Source organism: Achroia grisella, unplaced genomic scaffold, assembly GCF_030625045.1.
Source record: "Achroia grisella isolate CSIRO2021 unplaced genomic scaffold, CSIRO_AGI_Agris_v1 utg821, whole genome shotgun sequence".
Lineage (NCBI taxonomy): Eukaryota > Metazoa > Arthropoda > Insecta > Lepidoptera > Pyralidae > Achroia > Achroia grisella.
In genome coordinates this window covers 2,970,334-2,991,135 of record NW_026713035.1, presented here as the reverse complement: position 1 = coordinate 2,991,135, position 20,802 = coordinate 2,970,334, and the positions used below count along the sequence as shown (strand labels likewise).

Genomic DNA, 20,802 nt, shown 5'->3' with positions numbered 1-20,802 from the left:
TAAAACTTATGTTAATTTTTGCACTAATATGTTAGTCTCAATGCGGGGCGAGATACTATAACGTACACGCCGTACACACACCGTGGGAACCTCGCTCTCATCTATTTCAACTGCCAAGCAGCTTTGTAATCTATATTTTGGTTGTAGGGTGCACATTGGTAGAGTGTATATTGTATGACATTTTATTCCTCTGGAACGGCAATGTAGCACAGTTGTCACATGGTAAATTAATGTCTTCATTACTATTGTATTGTATTGTATTGTATGTATCTTAGAATACCTTTTTTATTAAATTAGTATAGTAAGCCTCGTCTCTATATGAGTATATAGAGACGAGGCTTACTATACTAATTTCATAAAAAAGGTATTTTTAAACTTCTACATATATGTACTACTTGGTTATATTGATCGAATACGTTGGTACACATTCTATGAGGTTGACATTTAAAGAGAAAATCATAAGAGTAACAGATCAATATACGTATATCTCGAGGACATTAAGCCTATGTAAAGCAGCTGACTTACCATTTGCACAGAAATACGCGCTCTGTGTATCACTCCTGTGTAAACCCTCAGGCAGCACGAGAACGCTAGCAGACCTGATCACGGAGCCGACAAGTGTCTCATTGTTGAATGAAGTGTATGAAACCGAGCAGTTGTCAGCACTGTAACCGGTGACTTCCACTGGAGAATGAAAAGAATGACGAATGAAAACATTGAAAAAATCAACGAAAATTCGTGAAAATAGTTGTTTGTTAATCTTTCTCTAATTTCTCTAAAGGTAAGGTGCAGGTTTGAATTATTTTTAGTATCCTATATATCATGAAATAGCTAGTTATAAATAAAAAAGAAAACATTAAAATATATTACAATGTAAAAAAAATCTCCTGACGAGACTAATGTACAAGCTAGATGAAATTAAATAACGTAATTTCGATATTTCATATATAAAAGAGGTAGATAATGTAGAAATTAGTCAATTATAGACCTACTGATACTTTAATTTCAATTTACATTTTTTTTTTAAAGTAGAATAATATAATCTTGTACAAATTTTCTACGATTTCTATTATATTAATTCTTCTTGGTAATAAATGACTAATTATATCAAATCGATTACTGAATTATTGAGGGTGATTCTTCTTACTCACTAAAGCGGATTAATATCAATACCATACAGAACTAATCAGCAACTAAATTAAAATAGCGTTTACATAAGATATTGGATTTATTTTATACCATGAAGGTAAACATAATAAAGTCCTTTTTAATTTTGGCAAACATACCAGTATGCTGGCAAAGAAGCGGTTTAGCTAATATTTAACTTGTAAGTACATACGCGAGCACTTAGCAAGAACCCATCGAAGTATGAAGACGTAGACTGTCAGATTCAGATAAAAAGGAAAATACAGATATATAGACATCTAAATAAGTTGATGTTATTGAACTAATGCCAGTATTGTTGCAGAAATACGATTTTCTGGAGATGACACATTTATCGTGAATTTTAACACTTACTACAGAAGCCTAATATTTTTACTCGTAAGTATACGCGGCAATATTTATTTATCTAAGTACTAAAGTATAATAATTTAAATAGAGAAATATATACCTTTAATTATTAGTATTAAATATATTTCTATTTAGAAATTCCCTTGGGGCTTGAATATGTATATAATTGAATAATTTTTTATTTCTGTCCACGAAAGTGTATTTGTAACGGAATAATTTAAAAACAAATGTGAAAGATGAGCGTCTAAGTAAAATAAAAGAAAATGTAATGTATTTCTACAATTCTAAAATAAGCTATTCCCAATTTAATATAACTAAAATAAGAGTAAAGTAGAATGGAAATTAGTAGAAGTTTGAATAATATTTTGCAGATTTGGCTGAAAAAAATAGAAAGTTTCTTCAAAACCAAATCATTATAGAATTATATAATTTTCTGATTCTTTGTTCAAACAACATACAACAAAATACGAACATAATTTAGAATTAAGTGGCAACATAAAACATTATGGCGACTGACTTGTACGGTCGAGTTGTACAGAACTGGTAAACTAGGTTAATTCTATTATTCCATCTGTAGGTACGGTCCAATAAAGTGAATATATCGTATAATATTTTTATGAAGACAGTTACCTAGTAGGTAGTACCTAGTTTTATGTCATTGAGTGTGGAGTACATATATTCCTCTCATAGACCATGCAGGCTAACATAAAATTACTTTATTCTCGTAGTTTCTTTCAACCCCGTTTCTGACGCAGCGTTTTTATCTCTATTCTTTATGATTACGACAGTACGTGGTACTATGGTACAAGTATAAGAGACGTAGCGGCAATATATACGTTCTGTACAGATCTCTTACTAAGGCAGACTTTGTATAAAATCGTCTGCTTGGATCCCCTATTTCCGGGAAGCAGCATGCTTTGTAAACTCTGTTTTGATTGAAAAGTGACATAGATTATGCTCTATTCTACTCTACACATGTGTTTTGAGATAAACATTAGCTTTTATTAGTTCATGTGAAATGGTTGAATTGATTTTAATTAAATTTAATATAAAGATAAATCATCATCTTCATATCAAATGTCATTAAATCATCATCATACAGACATATTGTAAATGAATCACTTTGTAAGTTAGTAGTATATAAGCATTGATTATAATAATAAACTATTTAAATATTGTACCTATCATTTGTCTAACAAGCACTAAATATCATACATAATATCTACAGGTACACTTCCGGATATGTAATATTAGTATAGCTGTTATAATATAACGATTTAAAATAGAAATAAAAAAATGTATTTAATTCTTGCTGCCAAAGCATGGATGCATGGAAAATTTTCTGCCAACATGGCATAAACTCTTCCATGCTTCCACCATCAGGCCCGTCTAATTTACAACAAATGAAGCTATTCATAAGCAGGGGCGGATTATTGCCGCTTCAGTCTCATTACACGGCCCGCAAGGATCACAAATGGCCTCTCTAGAATACCACGCTTGTATTGCTACTGTAATAGAATATACCACGTATACGAACGAACGTAGAAACACTTGGAAAGCAATTGAAGCTTCGTTATATATTTTAATAGTTCATCTCGTTATATCAGTACATGTATTGTTATATTCTTTGCGACAATATTTCAGATGTAGGAGAAACAAAAAACATTGTTTTTCATTGGAGGGTGCAACTGTTACTAAATATACCTAGGTGATTTTGTTTTTTTTTTAGAGATTTATGTAATACTAACTGTGCTTGTGGTTTCACCCGCGTGAAATATATAGTATTTGTGTTATTCTGATGTATAAGCTATATTACTGTAAAGTTTGATTAAAATCCGTTCAGTGTTTTTGCGTGAAAGAAAAAAAACATCCATCCATACCCACAAAATTTCGCGTTTGCAATATTAATACTATTTTAAGTGACATGTGCAATATTTTTTTTTGTTTTTATATATACAAAGTAATCTACCTATATTTTTTGTTGAATCTTATAGTAGGTGTGTCGCGTATTAGACTGAATTCGCTTACTTATTGACTGTGTATGTATAACACGAGTTACCTGATTGTTATTTAGTATTTATGAGGATTTTAAAAGTTTAAAACCTTTTATGTACAAAATATATATTTTGGAATTATATCAAGACTGTAAACTTTGCTTTGCTTGATACCTGAAATAGACTGACACACTAAGGGTGGCAAGGCTATTTCAGCCGCCTTATAATTTTGGAAGATGTGTTTTGGTTGGTGGAAAAGTGAGGTAATTTCGCAGTGAAATTCTGCATAAGAGACATTACTTCGTATTTCTCCGGAATGTCGACGCTTCAGTGGTATCGCGGATTCACGTGGATGTCATGTTCACATATATAGACGACCACTTTACTACTTACCATCAGCATATATGCCATTTCAATTTCATGAAAAAAAAAACAACGAATATAAGTCGTATGGCAATTCAATTTATCGAAAAACGATGATTGGTTTCTCTTTTTTTTAAACAAACAAGGGTCTTTTGCGTTCCCAATTCAATCAATTTCCAACTTCCAATAGGTCCTAAGTCCCGTTGAACCAAAATTGAGTTCAATTTAAATGTTAATTGAAACAGTTCCGACAGTGACGAACTAATCATATTTGAATATCGCAAACAAGGAACATCTTCTGAGAGATGTGGAGTTCCGTTTACTTAGCGGAATTTCGATGTTTACTTTTGTAATAACTGTTCGCCAGTACTCTGGGTACTCGTTTTAGAGTGCGTAAATAATTTTGAAGTATTCCAGGCGATTGTCATGTTGTTGATCAGGGATACCAACCGGTAATAGGATTCATTCATACTGTTATACGACGAAAATAAATAGTGTGTAAAAAAAAATATAGAAAAGAAAATTTAATTATTTACAAGTGATATGACTGAGGCCTAGGATGCGCCCTATGGCCCAGAATTACTGAAGTCAGCAATAATAGAAGTGTTGACTTCAATCAAATCTGTTTCTTGCTGGGTGTAACAGTACGGAATTTTGGAAATCGATCAACTTACGATTGCAGTAGGTTAGAGAGCTAAATTGAGCCAATATATGAGATCCTTTATTTTATCGTACGGGACTAAATACCTGAAGGTTGGCAATACAGATGTTCATGATGATAATAAAATTCACGGAAATTAAGCTACGAGTAATACTTAAATATTGCTAATAGTTTTGGAAATATACCTACATTTTTTGCAAACTACTACTTCCTCAATACGACTGAAGGATAAGATGAACGTTTTTTTTTTAATATTTGCAAATTTTATAATCTTTGTAAGCTCACAAACTCATAAAATTTCACTTCCAGATTTCTATTTTTTTAAAATAAATAACCATCCCATGTCACCATCTGATAATATACTTAATTATGGGTGAAATATATTTCAAAGTCATGTTTTTTTATACTTTTTATTATAACTTTTTAATTTTTTGAAAAAAATTAAAAAGTTTCCACTGTATAATATTAATTTAAATTACAAAATCATATTGATTTCCAAAACACACATATAACTACATACTGTAACTATTGTAAATATACAAGTTACGAGTAACTTTAAGATTGGTTGAAATTGCCGAAACCTCTTCTGTTGAAGAGCTGTCGACGGTAGGTTGTTGACACGGTAAACTTACTGTGATGAAATTCGCAACAGAAATACTATATGACAGTGCTATAGCTTATAATGACTCCAATATTGAAAGAACGGAGTTTTACTATAAATTGCCACCGAATATACAAATTGCTAAATAATAATAATATCTTTGGACAATTTACACAGCGACATCTAGGCCCAAGACAAGCAGAGTTTGTATTATAGGTACTAGACAAGTAACAGATACACTCAGACACATTTTTGTAAATACATCATACTGACGAATACAAATGTGTGTACAGTACCAGGAACCCGCGACCATCTGAAGTAAAACAGTGTGCTGAACCGATACACTACTGAGGCTGTTAAATCTATATCTAATTAATGATTGAACGGAGTGAAGGGAGTTCATACATTTTTTACTGTAATGTAGTTATGTGCCTACAATAAATTGTCATTAATAAACAGGTATATAAACCGAGACATTAATATCAAGCACATTCCAATTTTCTTAATCTGTGTCGTTAAGGAAGTTTAAGACGTTCAATTTCAGTAATATTAATACAGGAATCATTACAAATTGCCATCATTAAAACATTTTATCATTATCTCGAATCGGGATTTAACATTTTTGGCTCGTCATTTGTCTTCGCTTTAATTAACGTACTTGGAATTATTGTCTATGCTGCACGTTATTTTAATGAGTTAGGGAAAGATTTACGTATATTTCCGTTAATTCCGGTTCTCGCTAAATTTCTTTGAGTTCAGTCTCGGAAAGGTTTTGAAATATAAATCCTATATGTTAATACTTTTAGTGCATATAACACTAAATTTACTACTACTAAAATAAAGTTACAACGATTATTTAAAGGAGCAACACGCAAGTTTCTTGCTCGTTCTTCTTATGTGCTTGAAAGGTGTAAAAAGTTGACGAAATGTCATCAAAATAATAATGTTTTGTAAATGCCATATTTTATGATGATTAAAGAAATAAACATACAAAAAAATACATTTCACATATTTGACACGACGCTTGTCTTTACTTTAATTAAAGAACTTACTGAAAGTTATAGTCCATTTATACTTAAACTTAATGTAAACCATTGTGGACAATATATGAGAATATTTGCGTTAATTCAGATTATTTATAAACATTGCATTTCATAAAAGAAAACAATATTTTTTTGTAATAATAATAACAAACTGAAATTTTTTAAAAAATAATAATGAATAATGCACGCATAGTGTTCCGACTACAATTTAATTAAAAATCTTCATTAATTTATATAGAATATTATAATATTAAAAAAAAAAAGAATACTATAACTCGAATGAAAATAATATTAAGCTTGTAGTTCATAAGCGTAATATAAAAAAGAAAAATAAGAGTTATTTAAATTCTTCAGTGTCATTATTTATTTCCACTTAAATATTATAATTAAAAAAATATAAAATCATATTTATCTATGGTATTTCGACATACTTGTATTTTAAAATTGTACCGGAAATGCATTGTTGACTGTTATTATTATTTTTTTGATTAAATACTTATAAGTTACGCACAACGGCCTAGATGAGAGGTTAAATGTGGAGAATAGAGTTTATATTATATTTACATTACATACCAGTTATGTTTTTCCTTCCGGGTGTATTCACAGCCACTCTGACCACGAGTTGAGTGCCACCTCTCGGGCCCAACCGCAATCTCTCAGTAACATAAAGAGCACCGGTGCTGGCAAATGCTGCGCCTGCGCTAAGGGCCAGTAGAGCGGTTACCTTCGGAAAAATAGAAACACAATATTAATTTTAAAATAGTAATATAGGTAAATATAACAAATATACTGTTAAACCGACACAATTTCGCGTTCTTAAAAATAATAACAATGTTTGGTGATTTTCACCCGCAAAGATCTATCACCCCATCAACGGAAGCATACTAAAATAATAATAATAATAATATCCTGGATAATTCACTCAATGCCACCTAGTACTACGTTAAGCAGGGCTAATGTTACGGGTACTAAACAACTGATAGAAAAACTTGATAAATCCAGACCGATACATACAATCATATTCATATAATATGAATGTTAGTACCGTATAAATCTACGAAACACGCGACCATTGGAAGTAAAGCAGTGTGGTAAACCGCTACACAACCGATTTTTCGGCCGTCATAATCTTATTTGTGTTTGTATGAATCGAGTTTTTTTAAAAAAGATTGATACAAACAGTAATATACGTAGTTATGATATTTATTTATATATTTATTTAAGATCTGTTTAGCCGTGAAATTATAATAATTAGAAAGACATTTTTTGCATTTATAATATTGGTATGGTTAATACAGTCCGTTCTAACGTGCCATAAGAAAGACAAAACATCTTATATTTATCGAAGTATGTACCCGAAATTGTTAAAAAGTATAGTTATATATGTATAATACTTTATCAGGATTATATTACTGTATTAGGCTTTCGGCAAGATACCTCCCACTGGGAGAATATTCGTGAACGTCAATGTAAATAAACGAGACATCCTTGAGGGGTTGTGACAGTAATGGGATTAGCTATAAGAATTTGTTTATAAAACCGATATTATTATTACTTAAAATCAAGCTAAGTAAATAAAAAGATGCGATTATATATTTTATATATTTATCCATGACCAATATACATTGAATGTTTGAATGTTGATATTAAGTATAGATTTTAAAGTTATCACAATAAATGTCATTAGTAATAAAATAATAAAAAAAAATTAGTGCAGGCATTTCTTTAATAGCAGTATCTTAAAAAAAACATACACATAAAAACGTTCATATATATATATATATATATATATAATATAATATAATATAATATAAAAAGTGATTCTCTAATGTTGATTTGGCAGATATTTAGGCCAATAAAGGGGGTAGGTGGTGGGGGTGCAATTATAACCGCCCGGATCTCGCACCCCGGGCTATGAGGCAGATATTTCCGAATACTTATTATTGCTTGATTTGAAGAGAACGTATTAATTCGTTTCCTTTATGCTACGGACGGTGTCCGAATCTTTGTTACACTTAATATAACCTCTCAGATATTACTTTCTGATAATGGGAACGTATTTTATGTAATTGTTAATTAATTATTTGTTATTGTGACTTTGTAGAATATTCTTGTCGATAGAATGATATTTATTTCAGTTTTTTTCGTCATGTCAAATTCACGAGATAAGCAGAAAAATGTGGTATCCTGATATACAACACTTAATTCGTTTAGCCTCAAAACTAGTCTCATGCATAGACTTGTGCTTTGATTAACATGATGCCTACAGCAACCTTCTTTCCACACCTTCTTCGCACCACTCGCGGTCGATAGGGAATTCATCTTCAACTCTGGGACCTTAGTAGTCATAGGAAGTAAGGGTTCAGAAAAGTTTCCTCGTACGTACACTCAGTTTGAAGACTGATTTACCGAGGTTATCTCTACAAACTACAGAGTGAGGTTCTTGGTGAAGAGTATATTAAGGTTTCAGAAGTAAGTCCATAGAAAATGTTTATAAATTCGAAATAAATAGAATCTGCCAGTTTTGTGATTATATATATTTAAAACATTTGATAGTTACAGACAGAACAGTACAACTCTTGACTACGGAATGATTCATGCATAATACCCATACTGCGAATTGAAATCTGTTTCAAATGAGTCTTATTATCATTAGAATTACATAATTAAGAGTACTAATAGTATGTACCTATTTACATATATTCTAAAAAATAAACCAAGTAACAACGTCCAATATGAAAATAATTTAGAATCGTTCCAAAATATGAATTTTTATTTTCAGACCTGAAAATCGTTTAGGAACACTATCGTGAATTTTCATTTTCTTCGACTTTAGTTTTCGTATGTTACTATATTAATACGAATTCTTTACTTTGTTTCAATTCAATGTATTTTATATTTTCTGATGTGTAGTAAATTTTTATTTGTTTTTGTTCTTTTCTAGTTTCGCAACCGAATTTTAGACCAGTTACCCTTGACAATATCGAGTATTTAATCAAATTAAAATATATTTACTACTGTCAAACAATAATAGCATAATGAAATAAGTTCCAATACCTTCTAGTTATTGGAACTTATTTCATTATGCTATTATTCAACCTGGGGACCTCAGGTTGAATTATAGTTCTTCAATATTATTTGTTTGTCAAACTGGTATATAAAATAATATGACTCATCTGATGGTCATCTAACCGTCGCCTAAATATAGAAGCAGTACTACGATAAACACGTTATTATATGAGAATTGAAATACAGTTTCCAAAGCTGCCGAAATATATGTCACAGAGATACCCATGAAGATGACTTTCTACCTAATTTAAACAACTATTATTTCTATTACAACAGTTGCAGACTAATTCTGAAACAGTTCAAAATGTAGGCATCACAAGTTTTAAACTTAGCACTCAGTTTCATTTTACATACCAGTTCACAAACTCCCATTAAATGGATCAGATTAACGAAGTTATAAAACCCCATTAGACGCAATAGAAACTTTTCTAAACAAATTGGTATAGTAACCACACGTGTGATAGCTATTTGTTTGCAATCGACGCCGCTCCTCGAATCCCGATTAGGGATTCCAGGATAATGGCGGCGATCGCGCGCAAATCCCAGCAAATGGGTCGATTATGTAATCTATCCTGGTTTAACCGTCTCAAACTCACATCAGTACGCATTGTTTTTGGCACGTACGGCTGTGGGAAATTGCAGTATACATGTATAAACTTTGAGACATTCGGTAAGTTAAATAAGATTGCAGCCTTGCCTCTCAAACAGGTTGCAATACTTCAATTAAATTACGTTTGTATTTAATATCTTTTCAGTCAAAAAGGATAAGATTAGACTCTAGATGATAGTTAATGATACATTCATTATTACTGGTAATAATGAATGTATCATTTTATCCTGAGTTTTATTAAAATATAAATAATTTTACTCCTCTAAAATTATTTATATTTTATATATAGAGATAAATTTAGAGAAGATTTTATAAATACTTACTTTTCTGCTTTTAATGGACAAACCATTAAAAGTACAAAATCAAAACTTTCCTATTTATAATAATAGTTTATAATTATAATTTTATACCATAAATATACAAATCATGGCGCAAAAGACCCTACAATATTCGATTAGAATTTTATGTAAGATGGTGATTTGTGTCTATCAATAAATGACCAAGCGTAGAAGGCAAAGACTAATGAAAACTGTCAGAGAATAAGCTGCAAGGTGGAGGAAAATACTTATATCTCACAGAGGATTAAGGGCTTGATGTATTTTTAAAAAGTCATGTTATGTACTTTTATTTAGGAAATCATATATATATAGATATATATATACAAATTAAAAAAAGTAGTATGACCCTAAATAAGTTGGATTTAGTTTATTTTTCGTAGCGAATAAGAACTATTTTACAATAACATTCAAAAACCATAAATGGTTTCATAGATTTAAGTTAAATTCTAACTTCTACATCTTAAAATATAAAGCTTATTTGTTTCTCAGTGTCCTCAACCTTATTTATCAATCATTTTTATTTTTTCCCATGCATCCTGTTCTTTAAACCTGTCCATCAAACTCAGTGAGTGTCAATATTCAATCAGAGAAATTCATCTCCATTATGTAAAACGCAACGATGGGAACAAAACACACCATAGCAATAAAGGTCAATAAATAGAATCTGCTGACTCCAGATAAAATTAGACTTCTATATAGTTGATTGGACTTGTTATTTATAGAATATTCCGAGAAACAGAAGCAATTCTCAAGGGTTTCTTGAATAAATCGTTATGAGTATTTCTCATTACTAGTAGAAAGGTTCTTAATAAATGCTATTTTTATTTGTTTGTTTGTTTGTAATTAATAATATTCACAAAAGGTCAGTTAGTCCAACGGTAAGCAGAGCTTGTGTTAACGGTACACTGATATAAATACTTTAATAAGATTTTTTTTATAAACACATAGATAACATATATACATAGAAAACACCCAGACAGATACAAACAATCATACTCTTGAATAGAAATGTTTGTGCCATGCGAGGAATTGAACCCGCGACCATCAGAAGTAAAGCGGTGTGCTAAACCGCTAGACCACTGAGGCTGTAATTACAATGTAAATAATAAGTTTTTAATAAAAAAGTAATTTATACTTACATCCATGCAATTGTTAATATTATTCGTTATCTTCACATCAACTTCAACTGTTTCTCCCACTTTCAGAGCTGGAGGAAGTGAGAAGTCAAGTTGGATTGGCCGGAAGACGTTGATTGTACGAGGTGCTGAGAATCGAAGACCTTTGTTCGATAATGACAGAGCCCATAAAGACCAGCGACCAGCTTCGGAAGGTGCCGAGATGGTTATACCGTCAGTGGACAGTTGATTTCTGTGAAAATAAAATTAGATTGGGTTGTAATGGACGGAAAATAAATTCAATAGCATTCAAGAATTTGTCTGTGTTGAAACATCCCTCACAATTTGTAAAATAAAGTGCTTTAAAAAAGTAGATAAATATAAAACGAAATATAATATCATGACTATTCCAGATGGGCAAGTCACATAAATTTTTAACCTCGACGTCGATGAAGTCAATATAACAATTGTAAACATTATATAAACGACATATTTACTATAATAATATTATTTAAGACTACAAGTCCCTGACGCATCTCCGTACAAAAAATGTTACACTTGACTTGACGTGTTCTTCTTAAACTTGATGAAATTTTGCCCATACAATAAAGCAACTGATATCAAAATTTCACACCACTCAGATTTTCTTTGAACACGTTTATTATAAACTTACACATAAATGAAAATATATAACTTAAAAAAAAAGTACCTATCGTAAGCTTATTTATATGAACAATCTACAACAGTCCAAAAATGTGTAATAATGTACAGGCATTGGAATTATAATGAATTTTCAGAATAACGAAAAAAATCTATATCTTTCTATTTGTGAGTATAGAATAAGCCGAGTAGAGCAGAACGAAAATATTTACGACAAAATTTCGATTGAAAGCATTGCTATCTTGCTTGGATGAGGGGAGACATAATGTCTCTGAATAGAGATAGAATGAATACTGAACAATACCTATTATACGTAATTTTATTGCGTGGACACAATCTTAAGAGTTTTTGGACTTTTGGAAACAGCGTCGAAATATCCCGATATTATAGTTTCCAAAAGTACGGTTCACGGATCGACTCGATCGATGTGTATAATTGTAAACAACGATGAAAAAAGGTTCAATGGAACAACCAAGATGGTGGCGAACAAGCATTTGCTCCATCTGATAGTTTATGTGATGGTCGGTTGGTTATTTGGTCGCATTAGCCTGTGGGCTGTGATATACCAAGGCAGTCAAGAGTCACGTTTTGTAGTAGGAATCCTATAATAGACTACAAGTATTTCATTGCTTTTATATGTAAGGAAGATGTGCGTTCACTTTAATAAAATATGAAGTAATGATGTTTTTGTGAAGTTGTAATGTCAATTCGAAACAAAAACTTTATTACTACTTTCTCGTTTTGCGACATCGACATAGTTATTATTACTAGTGGTCGCATCGCAGTGGTCAGCAATACTAAATATATTTTAATAATAAACAAGAGAGTATATATGCGTGTGGACGTCAAATACATATTATTGTGTGTAATTATGTATTTTTATGTATAATTAAATACAATAGCATTCTGCACTCCTTCTTTATATGAACTACAAGTGTGCGAAATTTCATACCTCTCTCATCAGTGCAACACCAGTAGAAACAGACATAGAAATAATCTTTATTCAAATAAACTTAATATAAGCACTTTTGAATAGTCAAGTTTTTTTTATTCTATCGTGTATTCGGAATGCAGATTCATCACAAGAAGAATAAGCAAGAAACTTGTGTGTTGCTCTTTTAAATAAATATTGATTTAATTATATTTAATTAACAACAAGGATTAGGCATGCGACAATCAACATAGAAACCGCTACGCACTTAATCTCTGTTCAATCAGATAACATTGTCAGCGCTATGAATTTTAAGTTAGATATTTTCTACGAAAACATTATTATCATTTATAAATTCTTCAATTTTATAATAAGCTTTTTTACAGAGAAAATATTTTATAACACATTTGATTTTTTGACTCTGGCAGTATGTTGTAAAACCTTACGCAATTTCCATAAAACGAATTACTAACTTTCGTCAAACGGCACTTAGGTAAGACGAAGTACAGTGTAGTAAAAAGGAGTACAATGTTCTTGCATCAAGAATTAATATAATGATTTTTATATATAGGATTTGGGTCAGGTTACCATTCAACAAAGTAGTTAGAGCTAACAGTGCTAACCCTAAGCTAGCCCTTCACATTCATTGTTCATTACAATATTCCATTTATTTGCATTATCATAATCGGAGCCCGAAATATATTATGTTTAACCATTTATGTAAACATATTACATACATTATAATATTAAGGGTATGGAGAATATTAGTTTGTTTGTAGCCTTATTACTTATTTATTTCTGTACTGATGAATCTATCTGTTATTATATTTTGGTCTTTATGAAAACTTTTAATGTATTGTATATATACAAAAGGGATTAAACTTACATACGAAGTATATTTTTAGAATATATAATTATAAAATATTCTTTTTATACTTAAAATAAATTGTTCTAGAACGTTTTATAACGTAGTTGAATTTTATTTGTATCTAAAACGGTGGAATTTGATTATGACTGAAAATATTAGCTGCAGATATTGATTTTCTTTGAGTACTTCAATTGACTTAATTTACTATTTATAAGAGCATTTCTAATCTTCACTTTTAGAATCTACTCCTGTCTACTGGTAATTTGGTAACTGAATTAGTATTCTGAATGGAATGGAAGAACGAGCACCCTAAAGTGCTGAAAATAAAGTTTATTTCTAAAAAAATATTCATTAAGTAAAGTACCTTTTTCATAGTAATAATACTAATAAGATTATTAACACAAATTTACAAACTAACTGTGTAAATAAACAATATTACTTTGATGGAACAAATTAACTCGGTATTTCAACGTGAACAGATAATTATTTTGAGCCTACCATATTTTCGATGGCGGCCATCAAACATGTTACGGCATGGTAATTAAGTTGCATAATAAAACGATTTTATCGAAAAACAATGTAAGTGGAAGTAATTTGATGAATAACGAAATTTAAGCATTTACAAGCAACACAATAATGTACCTTACCTTTAAAGATTTAAAGTTTAAAATTGTTTAGATTAGTACGAAATTAGGGACTGTCACAGATAATCCTAATAGTTTGATTTATAATATTAACGATTCTATAAAAAAAAAAAATCAATTGGGATAGAATATTAGAAGGCTATAAAAAGATATTGTTGTGTAAGAACTGATATAGAAAACAAACTGATGATGTACTTGATGAAAAGTACATATAAGTCGCGAATGTACATGAACACCAAAACAAATATCACGTTGTTGTATAATACTCGTGAGTCAATTTATATATAATGCCATTGCTAAGACTACGGAGGTATCAAGGCTTTCACTACTATATCTCAACCTTTAAAAAGAAACAGCTTACAAGACTTCATGCTGCTAAACTGACCGCGAAAATGTACATGTCCCTTCTACATTACGCCATCAAGGAGCAGAATATTGTCGACTATATACTAATAGATTTTTATATCACTAAAGTGGCATACAAGCATACGGCCCATCTAATGGTAAATGGTTATCCTGGCTTATAGACCTATAATATAGCATAACATAGCCTGAAACACTAGAGATGTCGCGTGCGCGTTGCCGACCTTTAAGAAACCTTAATATACCCTTCTACCCAAGATTTAACTAGTCTAAAGTAGAACATACCAACTGGGACAAAGGATTGGAGTGTATGAAAAAGAAAAGTGGAAGCATGTATGTATTCTTCTACTACATATGTATATACACTTGGTTTTCAAACGCAATTTCATTTCCAACGTAGCGGCAATACTCGTAATTCATGGAAAGTCTACGATGTCCGTACGGAGGTGTTTTATTGAGACATTGCCGGTTTTACGGCACAATTTAAATGAACGTTATTTTTACGGGCGTTCAAATTATTAAGTTGTTAATATTTGATGTACGATTACGGCCGACGGGAGAAATGGCGGAATATTGTCCTTGGTTAAATATTTACACTCGTAATTTTTCGCTTTAAATGCGAAGCAGCCGTTGTTGGTATTAATCTGCCAACATCAACACCAATATGTTCGTAGTTAGTGGAATTTTCGCACATTTATAATAATATCTCTAAAAATATGTATCTTATTTTGCACTAACAACTGTAATCTCTTTTAATAATTTAATACGATTATAACAACGTAAATTTATAATACAAAATGTAAATATTTTCAAACCATATAGATATTTGCTGCACTAGATCGTATATTTCTTTTCTATTCAACAATTTTGCCTTTTTCCTAGATAGTCTCTCTTCTTGAATGTTGTGTTTATTTTTGCTTAAATATATGAGAGTTTTATAATTTGGTAGCATCAAAATATATTAACATTTCCTCACATTATCTACGAGTAGAATATGACAAGATATATAAAGAGTACCCAAGTACTGCTACAGTATATAACTACTATACATATTAATATTTCGCTATATAGGACGAGAGAGAACTAGCTTATTTGTGAAGTCATCGTGTGATTATACAGAGGTAAATTATGTATGTGTCTGCACCTATAACAGTAGGTTAGTCTCTCAGTGATTCTCTAATTGGGAAGATCATTGTGAAATATTTGAGTTATTTTGTTTTTGACAGGCCCTTTACTTATATATTAATTTTTCTAGTTAGGACGTACAAAACATCAATTCGTTATCCAAAAAGAATTTTTAGCTAGTCTAACATCTCTCACAGACCGAAAGTCTGCCTCTCAAAGAGAGAGATGATCAAAAAAATGAATGGACAAATTTGGGTGCTCTATTGCGACATTTTTCTCGAATTGTCAAAATGTGTAGAATATATATAAGATTAATGAATTAAATTATATTAAATCTAGACTGCGCTATATCGTGATCTACTCGTGATTATTTTGCTACAGCTACAGCTAGCAGAGGATGTTATTATAGTGACAGTTTATTACGCCGTCTCCCTTGAATTATACGCGTTAGTGCTATACGTTGCTTATGCATTTACAAATAACTTGTATGCATATTTCATGCATGCACATCACCTTAGGAGTGTAACGTGAACTGCATTAATCTCTGTTGTACTTAATGAAATATTACATTCTCACAACTATGACACGTAAGACTAGGGAATGAAGATGAATGAATATTCTGAACTGGAAATACCAGCTTGTACACTCCCTATAGAAAAACAAATTAAAAGGAATTTGGCATCACTTCCTACAATTTTAAAATGTACTTTAACTAGCTACTCGCCCCGGCTTCGCACGGGTGTTCATGTATTATATATAAAAACCTTCCTCAAGAATCACTCTATCTATTAAAAAAATAGATACGTCAAAATCCGTTACGTATGTAGTTATAAAGATATAAGCATACATATATCTGTCCGAGACGGACAGACAGCGACAGCGATTTTATTTTATACTATGTAATAATGATGATTATAACAGTATTAAAGTAGATTAGTATTAAAGAAGAAGAAATATTTTTTTAGATAGTTCTCACACAATTTAGTTTGAGGCTTGTAGGACAGTGCATACTCGTTATTAACTGAGCAAGTAGATATTCACAACGTTACATAGTGATTATTTACTTAAATGGCAAAAAACCATGTTAAAATTATCATAACATAATTCACGTAAGTATAATGAGAAAATTTTCCTTTATTATTATCATTCGTGGTTATAAACTTACAAAATATATTGCAATACAATAGAGTTTATTCTGCTTGTTTTAATTATTAGAGCTATTGACGTTGTTCTAAATATTTATTTTATATCCATAATATCTTAGAGATATACTCGTAGATCTAGTAAATAATGCAAGGAAGATTGAAGAAATAATTCTACAAATAGAAGACTTGTTTTCTTAACTTGATATGTAGAGTATATTTGTTGTAACATGTTATTCAAGAATTGCTGCAAGTCATTCTAATGACACCTGGACGTTCATAATACGTCCAGGTGTCATTAGAATCTATAACGAACATCCAGGTTTCATGTTTCGACTGATGATTAAATTATATTTATATAATTGTTTTAATTTAAGTTGTAAAAAATCCTGCAAAATGTTTAAAAAGTAACTAATACATTCCATGCTATGTTTCAATTTATATCATTTGTTCAATTAACCAATTCAATTGATTGAATGGAAGCCTATCTTCGGAATATTTAAGGCCAATAACAAAATCTGGACCGTTGATGTGGAAGTATAAAACATACGGATAGATTTTACGAGCGCAACCGTTACGATTTATGGTACATAAAAATGATGGCACTTTTCGAGACGCAATTTCGCAAGTGTATCGAATTAGAAAAATTAGATGGACCAATTTTAGGGGTGATAATATTTCCTGATTTGAAGGAAGCTTTAAAGCTATAAATAAAATCTGAAACAGTTAGACGGCCTTTGTTGCTAATTAAATTCAACGTTAAATTTACTTTCGTCCTTTTTTCTTCGTTCTCATAAAAATAAAATAATATTTATCTTTTTTAATGTTATACTTAAAATATAATATTAAAATAAATAATTTACATATTGATTTTTAGATGAGGTAAATAAATTATAATAACATTTTATTTACTTCCTTTTTCTTAGTACTTACTTTATTATCTTTTTTAGTGTCATACTAAAAATAGAATAATTATTATATTTCGGTTGGCATTTGAACGTAATGATACGATATATACTTAAAATACAACAGTAAAGACTAAATAAGTCTTAATTATAACGAACAAATAAATACAGGTATTCGAAAGAAATTGTCTTAGCTGACGCTAATACAGGAAAATTGTGTAAAAGATTGTAATTTTATTAAAAGATTTGTAAAAAAGTATTGTAACATGACATAAATAACAGTCTAAATACTTAACATTTTATAGACAGATAGAAAACTCAATGCTCTAATGTTAAAGCAATAACTCGCGTTCAAGCTCATAATTCAGTACTGTATATCAAACTGGCCGCAACCACTATCCTAGTGAGGGCTATTTGTCATTCAGTAAGCATAACTTACGTGAGCCGACAGATGAATCAGCGGATTTGGGATTTATGGGAGTGAACTTTGTGACTTATTACAGCGTGGTTTTATTAAGAAATTGTCTTTGGTGTCTATTTTTGTGAATGACCAAGTAACATTATCAAACGTTAGCCTTAGTTACAAGTATGCGTGGGTTTATGTCACTTATTTCAGTTACCAAGCAGCTTAAATCATACGCTGTGTTTTGGTTAAATTGTGGCATTAGGCATTAGACCAGATGAGTTTTGCAGTACGAATGGGCTCGCACGAACCGAGAAATAGCACACCTCTTTAGAGGTGAGTCGAGGTTTTAGACTCGCTTCTATTAGTTTCTTAATTCTGTAGTAGTTCAGTTTGCTGTATCTTACAGTATCTTCACAAGTCTTTTGGAGTTCCCAGTTCTAAAAAAAATGCGTTAGTTGATGCCACTGCAATGCACTCCAGGGTTTAGTGATAGGTTTTTTTTTTTGGATTAGAAAATTTATTTTAGTCCCATTGCAATTACTTTGAAGTATAGTAAAATATAGACAATAAAATCAGGTACGTATTTATATCTATTTTCGAACCTTATAGCTATATATAATTATATAGCTATAAGGTTCGAAAATAGATTGAAATGATCAGAATGCTGACTAGTACTAAGTGACAGATGTTACCATAGATCTAATATGTTGTAAGAATGATTTATATGGCTACGTGAGCGGATTTTATAGTAGAAATGTTTGAATAAAGTAGTTAAAGGCGCTACTGAAATGGGTATTACGATATATTGGTATACATTCAAAACAATTGAAGACATATATTTTTTATTTAACAAGAATCAGCAGGTTGTCTGTAGGAGATTGCTTTAAAGGATAAAGCCATCTTTTGTTTAGCGCATTTATATTAAGTTTTTTTTTTATATTTTGTGTGAACAGTACAGAGTTATATTATTATTATTATCAGCAATGTATGATCCTACTATTAAAGCACCAAGTCTGAATGAGTTAACAAATTTGGATATTAATGAAAATAGTACATTTCCCTAATTGTCATACTTGTAGTTATGTTGATGATGTTCCACATATGTTGATGGAATGCGTCAAGAATGAAACAGATAATATTGCAAAAATAAGTAAATTGAAACTATGTAACTTCATTTAGCCATTTTTCAAAGTACATGTATGTTGCCGGAACCTCTAATAAAAAATATTGTCTTAATATCTAAACTCTTAAAATCTTATAATCAAAAGCAAGATAGCTAATATTTGTCCTTGGAATACTTTAGATGTAATATAAATGTAAAAAAATGTAGAAGCTACGACAAATCTAACACGTACATTATTGTGATTTTAAGCTTTTGAATAAATAAAGAAAAAAAGTCCGAATAAGTTGTAATAGTCTCATATACCATTATATGATGATCAGATGCTTAAACATTTTATAATGCAAATGCTATTTTGTCGCAGCCGGCCTTTACAGCTTCATCGGAAGATAGGGGACGAATGCAGTTGGGATTCCAAGCTCGCGGAAGGACTTATGGAGCGACCTACTCCCGCCTAACGAATACGAATTTAGTCTAAGGGCACCGCTAGGAGTTCGAACCTCGACTCCGGCCGTCGTAATTTCGATCCCGGGGAAATTGGACGGGGGTTCGATCGGAGGGTGTTATATATTATATCATCCCTGTAAATATAGTGTGTGAGAGAGTTAATTATTAATTCTATATACTATCCTTGTAAAAACAGCAAGAGTGTGAGCGAGTCGCGGCTATGTTGTTAAGTAACTGACATTTTGTTTGTAAATAAATTTTACACATAGAAACTAAAGAATGTAGACTCACGTATAATTGAAGCATTTCCACATCCAAAGCCTGTCGTGGGACGCTGGTGGTACTAAGTGAGCTGGCGAATGTGGTGCTGGAGCTGTTCTCTGCCTGTACAGTACCCCACCACCGCAGGCACCACCACCGACGAAGAGAGACACACCAGCAGACACGAACTCTGGTCCTGGCTGCTCTTCGTGTTCCGTAGTTCTACATGCAAATAAATTGAAAAGGATAATACTCATGATATCTCAGTACTCATGGCAACACATGTACATATACCTAAATACAGCAGAAGAAGCAAGTATGTCTTCATACTAATATTATAAATGCGAAAGTGTATCAGTTCTTTGTCTTTTTGTCTATCGGTATATGTTTCTAACTTTTAAATTAATAAAGGCTGAAAAGACATTAACGAATTTTGACGTGGAGATAGATATCTACTATCTATCTCCACGTCAAAATTCGTTAATAACTCAAATAAAGCAGACGAAGTTGCAGGAAGCAGTTAGTACATATCAAGCCGATTGTCTTCAGCGTATTGCTTAACTTTCTATACATTAGATAATGAGCATAATATTGTAAGTATTTTTCTTTAAATGTTTTGTCTAA

General features: G+C 31.1%; 1 protein-coding gene across 1 annotated transcript in view; it reads right to left on the bottom strand.

Annotated features, from left to right (window-relative positions):
* The window catches only part of LOC131852023 (C3 and PZP-like alpha-2-macroglobulin domain-containing protein 8), a 126,933-nt gene that overhangs the window by 8,923 nt on the left and 97,208 nt on the right, over positions 1–20,802 (bottom strand). Inside the window, exons 11-14 of the mRNA XM_059202593.1 lie at positions 20,209–20,400; positions 11,331–11,559; positions 6,748–6,898; positions 526–684 (exon numbers count right to left, since the gene is read on the bottom strand). Of these exons, the coding sequence (XP_059058576.1) occupies positions 526–684; positions 6,748–6,898; positions 11,331–11,559; positions 20,209–20,400 (731 nt within the window). The remainder of the gene's footprint in view (positions 1–525; positions 685–6,747; positions 6,899–11,330; positions 11,560–20,208; positions 20,401–20,802) is intronic.